The sequence below is a fragment of the Sorex fumeus genome, unplaced genomic scaffold, assembly GCF_029834395.1.
Source record: "Sorex fumeus unplaced genomic scaffold, SorFum_2.1 ptg000037l, whole genome shotgun sequence".
Lineage (NCBI taxonomy): Eukaryota > Metazoa > Chordata > Mammalia > Eulipotyphla > Soricidae > Sorex > Sorex fumeus.
The window spans coordinates 8,748,940-8,766,710 of record NW_026606094.1 but is presented as its reverse complement, the minus strand read 5'-3'; the positions used below and the strand labels follow the sequence as shown (position 1 = coordinate 8,766,710).

At 34.6% G+C, this 17,771-nt stretch overlaps 1 protein-coding gene across 1 annotated transcript in view; it reads right to left on the bottom strand.

The window, feature by feature from the left end:
- Positions 1–17,771, bottom strand: part of WASL (WASP like actin nucleation promoting factor) — a 62,193-nt gene that overhangs the window by 21,026 nt on the left and 23,396 nt on the right. Inside the window, exons 2-5 of the mRNA XM_056118198.1 lie at positions 8,739–8,873; positions 6,793–6,879; positions 5,275–5,371; positions 3,297–3,320 (exon numbers count right to left, since the gene is read on the bottom strand). Coding sequence (XP_055974173.1) covers positions 3,297–3,320; positions 5,275–5,371; positions 6,793–6,879; positions 8,739–8,873 — 343 coding nt within the window. The remainder of the gene's footprint in view (positions 1–3,296; positions 3,321–5,274; positions 5,372–6,792; positions 6,880–8,738; positions 8,874–17,771) is intronic.

The following is a 17,771-nucleotide window of genomic DNA, read 5'->3' as shown; positions in this document are numbered from 1 at the left end:
AAGTCAAACCATAAAGTGACTGATAGCACTAATTTTTTGTTACTGAACACTATTTCTTTACCAACTGATCAATTCTGTTATTAGTTCTACAGTTCACTGGTTATAGAGTATATCAAAATAGCTTTTAAAACACAAAAACATTTTTGCATGTTTAAGAGATAACTATGTACTTGGGTGTTTTTATTAACAATAGAAATTTATGGGGCTCGAGAGATGACACAGAAAGTAGGATACTTTTCCTGCACATAACAGATGTGGATTTGATTCCCGAGCACAGTCATGACTAAAAGCCTTGAATACACCCCTACTCCCAATTTAAAAAAAATTTATACTTTGAAAGCAACAAATTTAGAAAATTAAAGTGGTGTTCTAAAATCCAATGAAAGTGGACACCAAAAAAGTGATAACCCATCTAAGAAAGTAATTTTTAATAGCTCATGAAGATTAGGTAACGGAAACTCTTAAAACACTTTCTAAGGTAAAGTTTAATCATTCCATTTATACAATCATGTTCATGCTTAGGATACATACTGTGCAAATATACAATGGAGGGAGCCTAACTACCTTCTTTTCAGTAAACCAGTCAAATTATCTAAGGACAACTGTCTAAAAGGACAACTCTTGCCTAACAGTTTTAATATTCTCATTGAACAGTATGTCTGGCTAATTTTGAAACTGAAAAAAACGTATTCAAGCCTTCCCTTTAATTACATAAAAATCAGAGAACTCTCACCAGGGTAAAACAGTTGAGACACAGGTGGCCCAGAGGCCTCTGATGGCAAGCAGTCATGAAGCTGAGAACAAACCATTGGAAAGCATCTAAACTAAAAGGTGAGACTGACCAATAAGAAAAAAGAAAGATGTAGTGATTAGGAGTTAGTGAGGAAGACACCGAATTGCATTTTAGGAGTGTTATTTCTATAAAGTGTCCTTTTAATAGGTAGAATTAGAAAACAAACTAAACCAAAAATTTAAAAAGATAGAGATAAAGCTCTATTTGGACACAAGGTGGTTTAGGTGTCCACTGCCACCTAGTGGCATTATACAAAACGCTGAAAAGTAATGCCACCTCCACACAGTAGTGCTCAGATGACAATAAACTCACTTCAGTGAGAAAATTGAGCAAAGCAGATAAATGAGACCACAAATATTGACAATACATCTTTTAAGAATACTATTTTAACTCAATTTAATGGAAAATAATCTGAAGCCACTGAACCACAGGGTTACATTCAACTAAAGATATTTTTAAAGATTTGAAACCAAGAGCAATCACAGAGAAGAGAGACTACATTTAGAGGATCCTTCTTAGTAGGGACAAGAAAATAATCTAAGGCAAAATAAATTCTACTCATTCATGGATTAATATGTACATAAATATTTTAAGCAAGGTATTTTGTAATAAGTTTAATTGTATTATTTGCACAACATCTACACTTAAAATCTTAAATTACAATCAAGGATGTCACTTCAGGAAGCCTTCCCCAGAAAACACTAAATAATAACTTTGTGAAAATATTAAGTAACAAGAAACACCATCTAACATTGCATTAAAATTGCATTTTAATGACTTCTGGCTCAGCAGTTCTGGTTCCTTTACCTCTGCAATATACTAATTCTATCAGTGAGACCTTTTAGTATACCTAGGTCTCAACAGCTTTTTCAAAATTACCTTTATATATACCATAGAGATTAAGGAGACTCCACAGTAAGATTGTTCAAGATTGAATCCTGTTCCACATGATTCCACTCACAGCAATATGACCTTAAGAAAGATCCCATTTATGACCCATAGTTTGCTCAAATTATAATGGGGATAACAGTATCTATTTCATAAGGTTGCTGGGCAGTTCCTGGCAGAGATTAAGTAAGCATTAAATAACCTGTTATTGTTTTTTTTCCTAATGGAATAAATACTATGCTAAGCACTTAACGGTTTCCACGAAAGCTTAAAACACTATTACATTTTTCAAATAAAAAAAAAGCTAAAATACACAATACTAGGCAGGCACATGGGTAATGCACTACTAGTTCAATTATTTATTTTTAAAACCATCAATTGTAAATATAATTTAACAATGCAAAAGATTAGTATACATTAGTATACATTTTATATTAGAAAATAAAAGGGTAAAACCAGAACGTAATATTATCTGCTTAATGTATGTTTCTTTTTCACCAACTGCTATCACATATTAAGAACTCTGTATTATGTTGTCTTCCTGAATAAACATTCCAATTGTGATATAAGGATCTTAGGTGATTTTAAAAAGCACTGGTTCTATTTTCCAGCACAAATACTTGCAGCTATGGTTTTTAACATTCACTTAATCAGCCAAACCATTTTAAAATCATGAATGTCAAGAATCCTTATTCTCCAGTAAAAAGAAGTACACTATTATAAAATTTCACACACAATTTTTAGGAATGATCTATGGAGTCAAAATGACAGTCTGTTCTAGAATTCTGGACTTTGTCCTTCTTATCTTGTTATACTGAATTTTTAATATAGTACACTATATTATGAAATAAACTCATTAATATTTCCATTGTTAACTATCAAACTGAGAATTATGTACAACTAATATTGGTTCTAAAACACCACCACAGAAAATACAATTTTCAAATTATATTTTAACTTATATTTAATTATATTTAAATTCTGAAAATGGATAATATATTATGTAAAAAGCATATAATGTGTCATTAGCAGTATGAACTGATATTTTGAAATAAAAAACATTAAAGTAGAAAATGAACAAATATAACAAATCAAATTAATCTCCTTCAAGAGTTAATTGCTCAATTTCTAAACAATCGTGAATAAAAAATTTATAGTGATCTTTTACCTAAGAGCGATAGCACAGCGGTAGGGCATTTGCCTTGCATGCAGCCAACATGGCCGACCCGAGTTCGATTCCTCCACCCCTCTTGGAGAGCCCGGCAAGCTATCGAGAGTATCTCACCCTCAGGGCAGAACCTGGCAAGCTCCCCGTGACATATTCTATATGCCAAACACAGTAACAACAAAGTCTCCAATGGAGACGTTACTGGGCCCGCTCGAGCAAATCGATGATCAACGGGAGGGCCTTTTTTTTACTTTACTTTTTACCTAAGTAGTTTGTCATTCTAGAAAATTTCAATAAACAGTAATTTCTAAGTCTCATCAGCTATTTATTTTAACATAAGAACAATATGTGGCCAGGAATTAAGTATTATTAATGTATACAATTTTTACAAGGATAAAACTATAAACCCCAATTTTTTTTAAGATTCATAATTATCAAAGATCTTACCATTTGGAGGATCTCGTCTTTTCTCTGTTAGAAAAATTAAAAGAAAAATATTAGACATATATCATATAAACATCAGTATAAAAAATGAATTCACCAAAAGTCTCTCTTAATCTTAAATTGATATATTTGTAGTTAAAAAAGGTTTCACTGAGAGCCTCACGATTGCAAGGTATGTGCTTTATGCTAGATCACAACCTTGGTCCTTTTATTACTTCCTTAAATAAAAAAAAAGAAACTAGATTTCTCTGAAGAACTGACATGTGAGTGGACATTTAAATAAAATATATGAGAGCACCCTACTGAGACTAGAAAGAGCGAAAGGAAGATGAAATATAACTTAAAAGGAAAACCAGGTAGATACTGGACTATGTAGGGTTCCAAATGGCGTAATTAAAGACTACAGTGAGTATTCTACAGATCCTAGCTTCTTAAACTGTGGGTTACAACCCCATAAAATTTACATAAATTGAATGCAGAGACTAGAAAAAAACTGGCATAAGATTTTTTTGTTTCGGAACACCCAATAATAAAAATTTAATTCAAAATCAATGACATAATGAATCTGAGGTATTTCTGGCAGTGTTCACCAATGCTCCATTTCTTTGGTGAAAAGGAGTAACAAATGGAAAAAGGTTTAAGAAGTCTTTTTTTTTTTTAAATGTAGGAATACTGCTATTTATCCAGCCACTGATTAGCTGACTGAATTGGGCATGAACTCCACTAAGTCTTATATGAGATACCCCCTCCAAGGGTTTTGCACAGAGTAAGTTGCATGATCTCATCTATTTTTAAAAGTTTACTTTGCCTGCTATGAAGATTGAGAATAATGGACAACAAAAAGAAAAAAAGAAAAAGTTCAAATTGATAACCTAAGAATTGACAAACTAGAAAAAAACAAATGAAGCCCAAAACAAATTATAAAGAAAATTAAAAATCAGAGAAGAAGTCAGTTAACATAGAAATCAAGAAAACATTACAAAGGGTCAATCAAATCTGTAGTAGGTTTTTTTGCCACTAAGTTCTTTGCTAGACTCATGAAGAAAAAAAGAAACAAAATCCAAGTAAACTGAATTAAGACAGAAAAGGAGAAATATTACAACAGTTACCTCAGTACAAAAAAAGATTCTAAGAAATTTCTATGAATCTTTTATGCCATGTGCTGGGTAGCTTAACAGACCAATTGTGAGAAAGGAAACTGATTGAGAAATTAAAAAATCTTCCCAAGGACAAAATCCTTGGTTCAGGGAAGTTTACTGGGCAGATCTAGCAAGTCTTCAAAAGACTTCCTGCCCGTAGTCTTCAAGTACTTCCACAATAACAGACAGGAATCCTTCCTAACAACTTTTTATATATACCTGTGTTACTATGAATGTTTCCCTTAGTACTGCTTTAGCTGTGTTTCCTAAGTTCTGACACTTTTTTCTACATCATACTTTGTTTTAAGAATCTTTTTATTTCTTCTTCGATTTCCTTTCAGTAGTTATTGACCAATATGTTGCTCCGTTTCTGAATGTCAGAAGTTCTTCCCAACTTTCTTCTTATGACTTATTTCTACTTTATGGAACTGTAGTCTGAAAAGATACTCAATATCATCATGACTCTATGGACACACAATCTGTGCGCCCTGTAGTCTCTGGGATGACTAGCCATGCAAGAAAGCAGCTACAAACAGTATGTAAATCAGTAAGTTTAGTTATATTTCAATACTTTTATTTATAAAAGTAGGCAGCAGGGGCTGGAACGATAGCACAGCTGGTAGGGCATTTGCCTTTCACGACTGACCTGGGTTCGATCCCCAGCATCCCATATGGTCCCCTGAGCACCATCAGGAGTAATTCCTGAGTACATGAGCCAGGAGTAACCCTGTGCATCGCTGGGTATGACCCCCCCAAAAAAAGTAGGGAACAGGTCAGGTTTGCCACATGAACAGTAGTTTTTAATAGCTACTATTTTTAAGAATTAAAAAAAAAAAGTTTACCAGATTTCCTTTGTCGTCGACCCAACAAATCTGTAACTGCTTTTCGGAATTTTTTTGCTTCTTCTTCATTGGCAAAATTGAGAGCAACTTGACAAGTCTGAAATATTTCCACCAGAAAGGTAAACAACCCCCCTTGAAATTTAGCTTTATTAAAAGAGAACTTAATTTATAAGATTTGAATGACTCAGGAAGGCAAAACGATGGATAAGTAAAAACAATATTAAATATTAAAGCAAATAGCAAACATCCTACTTGTTATATACAATGTCTCTGGCCTGTGAATTTGATCCTTAACTATCATTCTTCAATTTTGTTTAGACCAATTTTTTAAAAGATTCTCCCCCCCCCCCCCCCCCCACCAAATTAGAAAAGGCAAAAACATGGCTAGAATCCTATAGATGGTAAGGTGCTTTCCTTGCCTACAGCCAACCCGGTTCAATTTTTGGCATAACATTATGGTCTGCAGAGTAGCACCAGAAGTAAGCCCTACATCTGGGTGTGACCCAAAAACTAAACAAAGAAAAAGAACAAAATGGCAAAAATTGTAGATCAATTCTATCTTTAATTCTTTTCTTTTATTTTACAATGTAAATACAGGTCTCTTCAAATTACAATCTTAATTTGGTTAAATCAATAAAATAAGGAAACATACTGATATTAGTTAACGTTGCAACTGCATACTTTATACGTTTCTTTGAATCACATAATAATGATGAAAAATAACAGCTTAAGTAAGTATTTTCTTAAAAGATGAATTATCATCTAATCCAACCTTCATTTCTTTTCTGGTAAAACTTAGGAAATAAAAATATAAAAACCAAAAAACATTAGAATCAACCATAATCCAGTAACTCAAACAAGATTCCTATGAACTAGTGACATGGAAATCATGACATTGTCTACATGCATATACATTTAAAAAAATTTTTTTTCTTCATCTACTGATTTTAGCACTGTTAGAACATAAATTACTTTTCCACAAAATAATCTGATGAGTAATATATAATGCCCTAAAAAAAGAAAACTAAAGCTCAGAGATTAAACTATTTGCCTGAATTCACACAGGGAATAAAAATATAAACTACATTTCTACATATCAATTAGATCAGTAGTTATCTTTTAAAGCTCTTGACCTTAACATGTTTCTTGGCTAAAACTTACAGACATTCAGACATTTTTGCATTTTTATGGCTATGCAATATATCATTTATTTGAAAGTAAAAATTATAAGTAAAATATCTGATTTTTAAAAATATTAATAAGAACATGTTACAAACAGAAATTTCAACTAACAACATCAAACTATGCCTGTGACTAGGAAGCATAATTCAAGTGCTTAGAACTTATTTGGCCCTAAAAATCTTAGCTATTTTCTCAAATTCTGTTGTTTTATCTGGAACAGAATTTTTAAAGATAGGTTATTTATATTGCATAACACACACACAACGCCCATAAACACTCATACAAATGCAAATGCAATTACAGCAAACAAGGGAATAGTGGAAAAATATGACTTACATCTCCAGCAAATGTATGAAAATATCCTCTAGGACTATTATATACAAAGTTATTGTATAGTTCTTGTTCCCATAATTGTCTCCCATCCTAGATAAAAGTTAAAAATAAGAGTTACCAAAACGTAACTTGCCAAAAAAAGATCATCATAAGGAATAAAAGCAGACAACCTGTATTAAAGGAATTGTTTGTACGTATATATATAAAGCATAAAAAAGCATAAAATTTAACTAGTAAATTTATAATTACAAATAGCACTGATAATTTTTCTTTGCTAAAAACTTTTCCACATGATATTATGACAATATACAAAGTTTTAGCCAGGAACTTGCAACTGGGATTACTTGATCAAATATGTAGCTAAAACAATCACTAACTAGATCATCAGAAGGAGTTTACTTTTGTGCATATACTGATTAGTTCATACAGTTTCAAAAAAGTTATTTTCAATTTTTTGCAAATCAATTGATCTTTTCCTCAATTTTCTGAATGTCAAGGTTAGATATGCCTTTTCTGCACTGCTTATTAACAATCTTTTACATTCCTAACTTTAGTAAAAGACTTCATAATTAACACTAACTTAAGTAGCATCTATCATTGCAGAGAAAGATGATTAAAGTGAACCAAGGGTGAACTAGGTCTAAATGATCTATAGATGATAGTTGTATACATGACTGTAACAAAAGCAATATAATTAACTTTAGTATTAAAGGTGACTAACTGCATATAATCAACAACTGCTACTCACAACTGTAAATTAAGTGGATAGTGAAATATAATCATTGTCTTCTTCTGAAATATGAAGTCCTATCTAAACCACAACTTAAAATTATTTCCAATATACTATACACGCATCATGACTGTCACAACAGAATTAACTTTCTTCGTGTGTGTGTATGTGTAGTGTGTATTATTTCTAAGCACTGTTCTCATTTGTGATGCTAATATTCTTAGGGGCTTTTTTCAAACTATCGTATATTATCTGTAACAACCTAGGACTTAGGTGACTGACAGTAACCCAGAGGTATGCACCTATCTCTGCTGTCTTTGGGAATGGAGGAGTGCATAGTAATAACACTAATTTAGAAAGTGCAATCACTCAAATCTGATCCAATCTCAGGAAATACTACAACACACACAGATGGTTATCTATTTTACAAATAAATAAGGTGAGGCCCAGAGAAGAGAAACAATTTGACTCCAGTATTTCTGACCATAAGTATATTCCGGAGTTTAAAGCTGCTTTTGGAGATTATTAATTATAATCTTATTGAACAACTACTACATAAGCAAAAAGGTCTGTATGTAGCTAAGTAAGCTACTGTATAGCTATAAATTTTTAAAAAAATAAATGTGAGATTTCGACTCAGCAAAAAGATAAACTTTTCATATACAGTAACTGTAAGACATAAATACCCAACATATCCAATCCAGATCAGTATTTATTTATATTTGAAAGTGAGGAATACAAAGCTGTGAAAATATAAAGATGCTCAGAAAAATCATAAGAAAAAATGGGTAGTAATTACATTATTTTAGAACTGCGTAACACTTCTAGCCAGAACTAAAGTAAGTAACACTATAATCTAAGACAACAGTTACTCTCATAGCTCCTTGAAAGGACAAAGTATGCTCATATATAGTGAACAGGATGAAATAAAAGTATGATTAGAAAAGAAGAGAATATGAGGAAGCCCAAGATCCAGTGGTATTAAAAACAAAAACACGAGAACCCCTTTAATGTGTGGTAAAGCAAGTAGAAAAATAAAATTCAAACTCTGGTTTAAAGCTCATTCCCATCTGATCATGTCTATGTCCATAGCTAAAACCAGTTTTCATTTTTGTAATATAACAAATACAATTTAAATATCAAACAGAGGATAAGAGGTCTCTACTGTGTTACAATTGATAGAGAAAACTATCTAAAGTAAAGGTAGAGCAAAACTCACCTTGATATCAAATATTCTTAAAAAATAAGATCTTTGTGGATTGTCCTTAACAAGACAAGCAACACCACTGCACTTCTTTGACCACATACAGTTTCGATCTGCCACATACAACTGTACCACTGCTGAAGACATAGTCTGTAAAACAGAAAATCATGCCCATCAGACTCAAAATAATACTCAGATGACCACTGCCCCTGTCGACATCTTAATTATAACCTCATCAAAAACAATGACCTAGAAACATCTAATGAAACTGTCGCCAAATTTCTGTCCTCACAGTAAAAAGGAGATGAGAAGCATTTATTTTAAGCTACTAGTTTTTGAAATTCTTTTGTAGTAAATAACAATAATCACACTAAAGTAATTACTGAAAGCTAACATATACTCATTCTGATAATGTATCGGGGAATACACTAAGCACTTTAAAATACAGCCTTCTTAAATGTGTTACTTTATTTCTTTTTCTTTTTGGGTCACACCCTGAGATGCTATGGGGTTACCCCTGGCTCTTCACTCAGGAATCACTCTTGGCGGTGCTCGGGGGAACCATATGGGATGCTGGGAATCGAACCCGGGTCGATCGCATGCGAGGCAAACACCCTTCCCACTGTGCTATCACTCTAGCCCCAATTTGTTCCTCTTATAACCTACTTTTATGCCAGAAAAAACAAAGGTTATAGCAGACAAATACAAATACAGAATAAGTAGTAAAATAAAAATTCTAATCCAGTCAATTTGTGATTTTGTACTGCAATACACTTTCCAATAAACAGCCAAGCAAAGGAGTAATAGTAAATACTGCTTTCTATAGAACAGCTAACTACTTTAGTATAGGTACTAAATCAACTGAAAACAAGATTTGTATGTACTAATTAATTGTAATGATGGGTACTGAATTTATGAAAGCCTGAAAAATAAAATTTCCTTCATTGAAAGATAAAAAAACCCTTTAAGCTATAGCCTTAAATTTGAATTCAAGGCGATTTAGATATAGTATATGGGGGTAAGGCATTTGCATTGTACCCTTTTGTCCCCAGATGGATCCCAAACAACACATACTGTTCTGAACATATAGCAAAGAGTGATCCATGAGGACAGAGACAGCACTGAGTACCATTTGGGTGTGGTGCTTCTACCCCCTGGGGGAGGGAGAGGTTGAAATTCTATACTATAAAACAAAAACAATAATTTTTAAAAAGATGATGTAAGGTAAAAGAAAAACAGTAAGTGATTTGCATATGGTCACTTAGTTGCTCACCTTAGAGAACTTCAGTAAGTAAATGTGATTAAGCAAATATGGCATAGTAGTTCAATAAATACTGGGCACTGAATTAGTTAAGACATAGGAAAATGTGTAAACAATGTTGTGAGTTATTTAACTATGACTGCATAATGATAGATAACCTTATTGACAATAAAGTCATATGTAAAATTAGAGTCCGGAGATGAAAATTTCACAATTTTCCAGCTCATACTATTTTAGTCTGTTCAAAACATATCTTTACTCTTCTTCTCCAATTCAATAATCTCCATTCCAAAATTCCTGACTGCAAACCCACAGCACTGACAACTACAGAAAAATTTATTTTGTATATATTATCCAAAGGTACTGAAAACCAAAATAAAGAACTTTTCAAATCACAAATTTTTCTCTATTATTTTATTTAAATTACAGCACATTCTATATTCACTTCAAAAAGAAAAGCAGTAAGAGTACTAAGTACCACCTCCCTCCCAAAAATCTAAAAATCCCTATTTTACTTTTTAGATAGAAAACAAAAACAACTTACGAAAGAAAAAGAATGTTGAAAGAGTTTGGTATTTCATTGTAAAAAATTCCCTTGCCAAAGAATCAAACTATTATCTGGATATAATTCTATACTCATTTCAAAAGAGAAAAGCAGTAAGAGTATTATGAACCAAAAAACATCTGAAAATTCCCTGATTTTACATTTTAGACAGAAAACAAGAACAACTTGTAAAAGAAAGAGTGCTAGAGAATCTGATACTCCATCATGAAACTCCCCTTGCCAAAGAACTAAACTATTATCTGGATGTGTAATGTACACATAAAATAATAACCATCTGCTTGAAAAATACTGGGAAATATTTTTATAATTTTTAATATAGAAATGATTAACATTATCAATCTCTAATATAATTATACAAATTTAATAATAATAAACTTAACTTAGTAACTAATTTTTAAAAAACCTTACAATCATTACCTTCAGCCTGAATGTGCCCATTTCTCTCATATTAATAAGTCTCATACTACTAAAGTTTGGGCTGAAGCGATATCACAGCGGGTAGGGTGTTTGCTTGCATGTGGCTGACCCGGGTTCAATTTCTCCACCCTCTCAAAGAACCCAGCAAGCTACCAAGAGTATCCCGCCCACATGGCAGAGCCTGACAAGCTCCCCATGGCATATTCCATATGCCAAAAACAGTAACAAGTCTCACAATGGAGACATAACTGGTGCCCCCTTGAGCAAATCACTGAACAATGGGAGGATAGTGCTACAGTGCTACAAAGTAGCTTTACAGGCTAACATCTAATATGCTCAGGGTAGAAATATAAAAAGTTACTATCTCTTTAGATTGATAGCTCCTTAATTATGTTTTCAAAAAACATTCCTTTCATTCCTTTAAAGTAATTACAGCTAAGCAACTTCATCACTTCTGATCTTTCATAATCAAGAAGGTATTATTGAAAAACAACCAAAGGACAATTATTTAGGAAAAGAAATCTATTTCTTCTAAGTCCAGTAGTTCGAAAAGAAATTTTGCAAAAGTTGAGCAACTGTATGTAACCTGGTATTTCAGTAGTTATTATAACAACACATTCACATTTAGAACTTTCCTTGTCAAGGGTAGAAATAAAATGGAAGATGAATGCCAGGATTAATCTAGCCAGGCATTTTCCTCCTGGGCTGATTCTACAACAATCAAAAATGTTATGACTACCAAGCTGAAATGACTGCCTTTTCTTTGTATTTCTTTAAATGTCTCCTTGTGAAAATTTTGCTACATCACACGCCTTATTTTATTTTAAAGAGCAAAATCTCATGTGCTGATTAATTACCCATTAAATAGACTATTTTAGTCTCATTTTACAAACCCTATGCTTCATTTCACCTACACTATGTTCACGTAAACAAATTTTTAAACTAAAAAATGCGTTTTAATTTCAATACCGTATTGTAACAAATAAGAGAACAGCCTTGATTTCAAAACCTTCAGGTATATATTATAAAGCAACACTGTATCAGCAACTTACACAGGTGATTCAGAAAAAATTAATATTCACGTATATAGAAAGAGAAAGGAAAACAGTATGTCATAAACATTTACAAACATGAATAATGAATAGGAATTCTTTGTATAACGGTCTAGGAATTATAGTCAAAACAAGTCAGATTTTTGAGAGTGAGAAAGTATGTGTGTGTATATGTGTGTGTGTATGTGTGTGTGTGTGTGTGTCTCTTAAGTTTCTAAAGCCTGAAATGGGAAAATCTATCTCAGGTTCTCTAATAACAAACTTAAGCTTTCAGTACGTTTAAAATACTCTAAGAAGTATTTACATGAAATGTCCTATTTTTATTCTGAATATAAAATGCTGATGTAAAACATTTTAAGAAAAATATGGCCGGATTATCATAATTATGTAGTGATCTCAAGGAGTAATTTGTGATGGGGGGGGGGGGGCCACACCTGGCAGTGCTTGGGGACTAATTCTGGCTCAGTGCTCAGGGGATGCACCTGGTAGAGCACAGAGGCCCATCAAATATCCAGGATCTAACCTGGCCTTCTGCATGCAAAGTGTGTACTCAACTTGTTGAGCTCTCTCGTTTTAAGGAGCATTTTCTAAATAAAAATTAAAGTACACCAACACCTTAGTTACACAGCAACCTAAAAAAAAAAAAAAAAAAAACCTTAAAAGCTGTTTTAGGAAAAAAAAGCAACAACTTAAAAAAATAAACACAAGACTCCTAAGTGGCAAATTATCAAGGATAAGAAAACGAATATGATTCACTCTGGAGAGAAGGAATTTGACTTGGAAAAATTATCTCTTAATTCCTATTGTAAAAAATAACCAAAAATTAATAAAAGAAAAAACAAAATAGAAAAAAGTAGACACTTAAAAACAATACATTAAAGACACCTTAGGAAATAGCTAAATTTTTAAGGAACAAAGCCAGCTCATTGAAAAGGGTCAGTGGGGGAAACGATACCAAATAGAAGCCCAATGGTGAAAAAACAGAATAGGCCAAAACAGCTGCAGTCTTAAGACTCAAGTACAACTAAATCTTTGGGGCCTTAGTAGGTATTTCAAAAAATTACTGTGCCAGGCATATTCATTTGCCTAATATTTAAATACTTACCACGGACAGAGATTGTTTAATAAGGATGGAGTAGGGCTGAGGTAATTGCAGCAAGCTGACCTTGCAGTGGCTGATTTGGGTTTGATCCCCAGGGCACCTCCAGAAGTAATTCCTGAGTGCAGAGCTAGGAATGAGCCCTGCACCACCCATCAAAAAAAGAAAAGCAGGGTTGAATGCAAAAGCTAATTAGACAGATATTGCTAGCATGAAATGCGTTCTAATGGCAGATACTAGTAACAACAACAAATCTCATAAAGGAAAAATCTGGTTTGTGAAGAAAATGCAAAACCTACTAGAGTTGAGACTTCTCTTTAGAAAAGTCACACAATACGTACAAAATGAAAAAGCACTAGACAGGTGATAAAAGGAAGAAACTGAGAGGCAAGCACATTCTATGTAGATACAGCAAAAAGGTCTACCCCTGCAAAGTGTAGTGAAGATTCTGGGTGCTATGCAGGGTAGGATTTATAAATCAGTCCTCTCTCCAAAAGAAAAAAAGTCCTCTCGTTTCACAGGTGAAGTCAAGTTATTTGTCTAATGTCACAGACTGGTGACCTTTGAACGAAATTTCCGATTCCACGTACTATTCATTAGTTCATCCTTAATTTTACTTTAAGCCATTACTTTAGGCTATGTGGATCATTTGGTTTCTCAACACTGCAACTCTTTAGTGCTACTATTATAAATAATTTAGAGATGCCTTAGGATGCCTATGTTTTAAAATTCTTATTTGTAAACACAAGCAGGGCAGTTAAGGTCTGTAAGACACTTTGCTAAGCCTTTGTATAGAAAATATGAAACTGTTGCAAAGAGCAGACCAATGTGTCCAAAACATGCAGGTAAACTGAAGATATAGCATGTGCCAGAAAAAAGATACAGTAGGTCAAGTGCCTGCCTGGCATGCAGTCCAACTACATTCATTACCTGACACTATATATGGTCCCCTAAATAACACCAGCTGACACTATATATGGTCCCCTAAATATCACCAGCAGTGATCCCTAAGCAGAGTCAGAGTAAGCCCTGAGCACAGCCAAGTGTGGCCCCAAAACAAAGAAACAAAAACGGGGGTATCAGGAACCAGTGATATTATTAAGAGCAGAAGAGCAAGTAAGTGCCTTCCAAATATGACAGGTCTTGGGCTCAGTTCCCAAGGTCTTGGGCTCATAGCACTCCCATGAAAGGAAGGAAGGAAAGAAGAGAGGAAGGGAGAGAGGAAGGAAGGGAGGGAGGAAAAGGAAAAGAAAAAAAGATAGCTGTGACAGGGAGATAGCTCAAAGGGCTAGGGAGCATGATTTTGCATGTGAAAATCCCAGGTTCAAACCCTGGTACTGAATGTGACTTCACCCCTCAGCCTGTTAATTATAAGAGCAACAAATTATAGTAAGAAGCTACTGTCTGGATTTTGTTTACAGTATATTTTATTTGCTGAGATTTTTTTTCTCGTGTTAAAATAGCCATTTTTTAAATTTTTAAACATTTTAAACAAAGAGATAAACTTTAAGATGCTAAACCTAGATCAGAACTATTGTTAGATAGTAATGCACCAATGAGATAAACATGTTTAAATTTATTTAAAGGAACTATGCAGGCTAATACACATTCTTTTCACCTAACCAAAATTATTGTAATTAATTTTTAAATCTATAATGATTTTTAAGAAAACTGGTAAGAACTTAAAAAATGGAATGAAAGTGGGAAAAATCTAAGGATATGTATGTTTACAGGGGAGTAGGCACACATAAGTATGAGATAATTCTCTTATGATCAACTTTTTATCTAATACATTTCATTCATTCATCATCCTGTTATTCGTCGATTGCCTCGAGCAGGCCCCAGTAACGTCTCTTTCATCCTAGCCCTGAGATTATATTCAAGGCTCTTTAGGAGAATGAGACCCATCATTGTTACTGGTATTTGGCATATTTGGTACGCCACGGGGAGTTTGCCAGACTCTGCCCTGTGGGCAGGCTACATTCGATAGCCTGGCGCAGGGGCAGGAGCCTGCACTGGTCTTGTCTGGGAGCTGGATTTTATAGTCTCCGAGTCTTGGCCGCTGATGGGATTACACGGCGCCTGGCTGTTCCTCGCCGGGGTCCCTTGGAGGGGAGCGGGTTGAGCTTTCCTCCCCACCCCGACCAGGGCTCTGGCAGCCAAAGACCTTCAAGACCAGCCACCACCATGCCGAGACCACTCTCCACACACGTGAAGGTACTGGCAGAGGGACAAAGCCACGCAGGTTCCGGGGCCAAGATCTCCAAGCCTACTCGGATTGGAGTTGAGCATCCTCCACCCAGATCCTCCAAATTCCAGTAGGCGGGGGTCACACCCACCACCTGGCCCCCTGGCGCCCTGTAATCTAATACAGGAATGCTTAAAAAAAAACATTTAAAACAGATGATTAAATGCCACTTAGTTGAATGTTTGATTGATGTAATGGAGAGCTCACACTTTAGGGAAGAAGTCTCTTACTGAAAAACAGATCAGAAAATGATACTGAACCTAGGTCTGTTTTCCTGAAATTTTCATTCATTGTTATTATATATTAATCACTTATTTAAACATATGCTCAACAGCTCATAGGCATGGTGGAAGATACTAAAGTTATAATGATACAAACCTGTAGATGTGTATTAATTATACTAATTAGCCCTAATTATAGCATATGTGTTTGTGAAAAAGAGTAATGGTCACTTCCAAATAATATACCCAACAATCCTGCTTCTCAGAATCTCTGTAAAAGCTAAAATTTATTTCTATTACTCTTCATCTGACTTGATTTGTATAGATGCAAACCTGAAAATGCAAATTACACTAATTAGCCCAAACTAATTACAGCATACATGCTGCTATGTAAGAGTAACCTTTACTTCCAAGTAGATGTACCTTCAACAACTCTGCTTCTCAGGATCTCTCAACTTAAAATTTATTTTTATTATTCTCTTCTGACCTAATGTTACAAGTGGTCTATCAGTGCAGAATATTATGAAAATTATGGTGTAAAGAATTTGCATCCAATATCCAGAAGAGAAAAGTGCATGTTGTATCACTCTCCTGTGTTATAGTATACGTAGAAGACACATCTACTTTCTGTTCAAGGTAGGCGTGACCTCTCTAACTCCTACCTCTGTTCAAATTTGATCTTCCAGGTCAAATGGGAACTCAATTTCTAATTTTTTGAGAAACGTCTATACTGTTTTCCAAAAAGGACTGATCCAAGTCGGCATTCCCACCAGCAGTGAAGGAGAGTCTTTTTTCTCCCCACATTCATGACAACACCTATTACTTCTGTTCTTTTGGATGTGTGAGATGATATTTCATTGTTTTGATCTCCCTGATGATTAGTGATGAAGAGCATTTTTCCATGTGCCTTTTGGCCATTTGGATTTCTTCTTTGAGAAAGTTTCTGTTCATCTCATTGTCCCATTTTCTGACGGGGTTGGTTGTTTTCTTCTTGGAGAGTTCAACCAGTGCCTTGTATATCCTTGATATCAACCCCTTATCAGAACCCCTTATCAGATGGATAGTGAGTGAATATCCTTTCCCATTCTGTAGACTGTCTTTGTATTCTGGTGACTGTTTCTTTTGAGGTACAGAAACTTCTTAGTTTAAGATAGTCTCATTTGTTTATCTCTGTTTCCACTTGTTTGGTCAGTGGCAGGTCATCTTTGAAGATGCCTTTAGCTTCAATGTCGTGAAGGGTTTTGCCAACCTTTTCTTCAATGCACCTTATGGATTCTGGTCTGATGTTGAGGTTTTTAATCCTTTTTGATCTGACTTTTGTGCATGGTGTTAGGTAAGAGTTCTGAGTCCATTTTTTTGCATGTGGCTGCCCAGTTTTGCCGGCAACATTTGTTAAAGAGGCTTTCCTCGCTCCACTTCTGGGAATATATCCAGCAGATGTAAAGAAGTATAGTAGAAATGACATCTGCACTTGTATGTTCATTGCAGCACTGTTAACAATATCCAGAATTTGGAAAAAATCCAGTGCCCGAGAATAGAGGACCGGTTAAACAAACTTAAGTACATCCACACAATGGAATACTATGCAGCTGTTAGAAAAGATGAAGTCATGAAATTTGCATATAAGTGGATCAACATGGAGAGTATCATGCTAAGTAAAATGAGTAAGAAAGAGAGGGTCAGACAGAGAAGGACTGCTGTCATTTGTGGAATATAAAGTAACAGAATGGGAGACCAATACCCAAGGAGAGTAGAGATAAGGACCAGGAGGACTGTTCCTCAGCTTCCAGCCTCACATACTGGGGGAAAAGGCAGCTCAGATAGCGAAGGGACCACCAAGTAGAGGATGCTCAGAGGGCCTGCTCGGGATGGGAGATGTGTGCTGAAGGTAGACTACAGACCGAAAATGATGGCCACTTAATGCCTGTATTGCAAACCACAACACCCAAAGGGAGAGAGAGTAAAAGGGAATGTGCCCGCCACAGATAGGAGTGGGGGTGGGGGGAATGAGGTGGGGGTGGGATGAGGGATACTGGGAACATTGGTGGTAGAGAACGGGTATTGGTGGAGGGATGGATACTCTAACACTGTAGGACTGAAATGTAAGCATGAAAGTTTGTAAGCCTGTAATTGTATCTCACAGTGATTCATAAGAAAGAAAAAAGACAGACAGACAGACAGACAG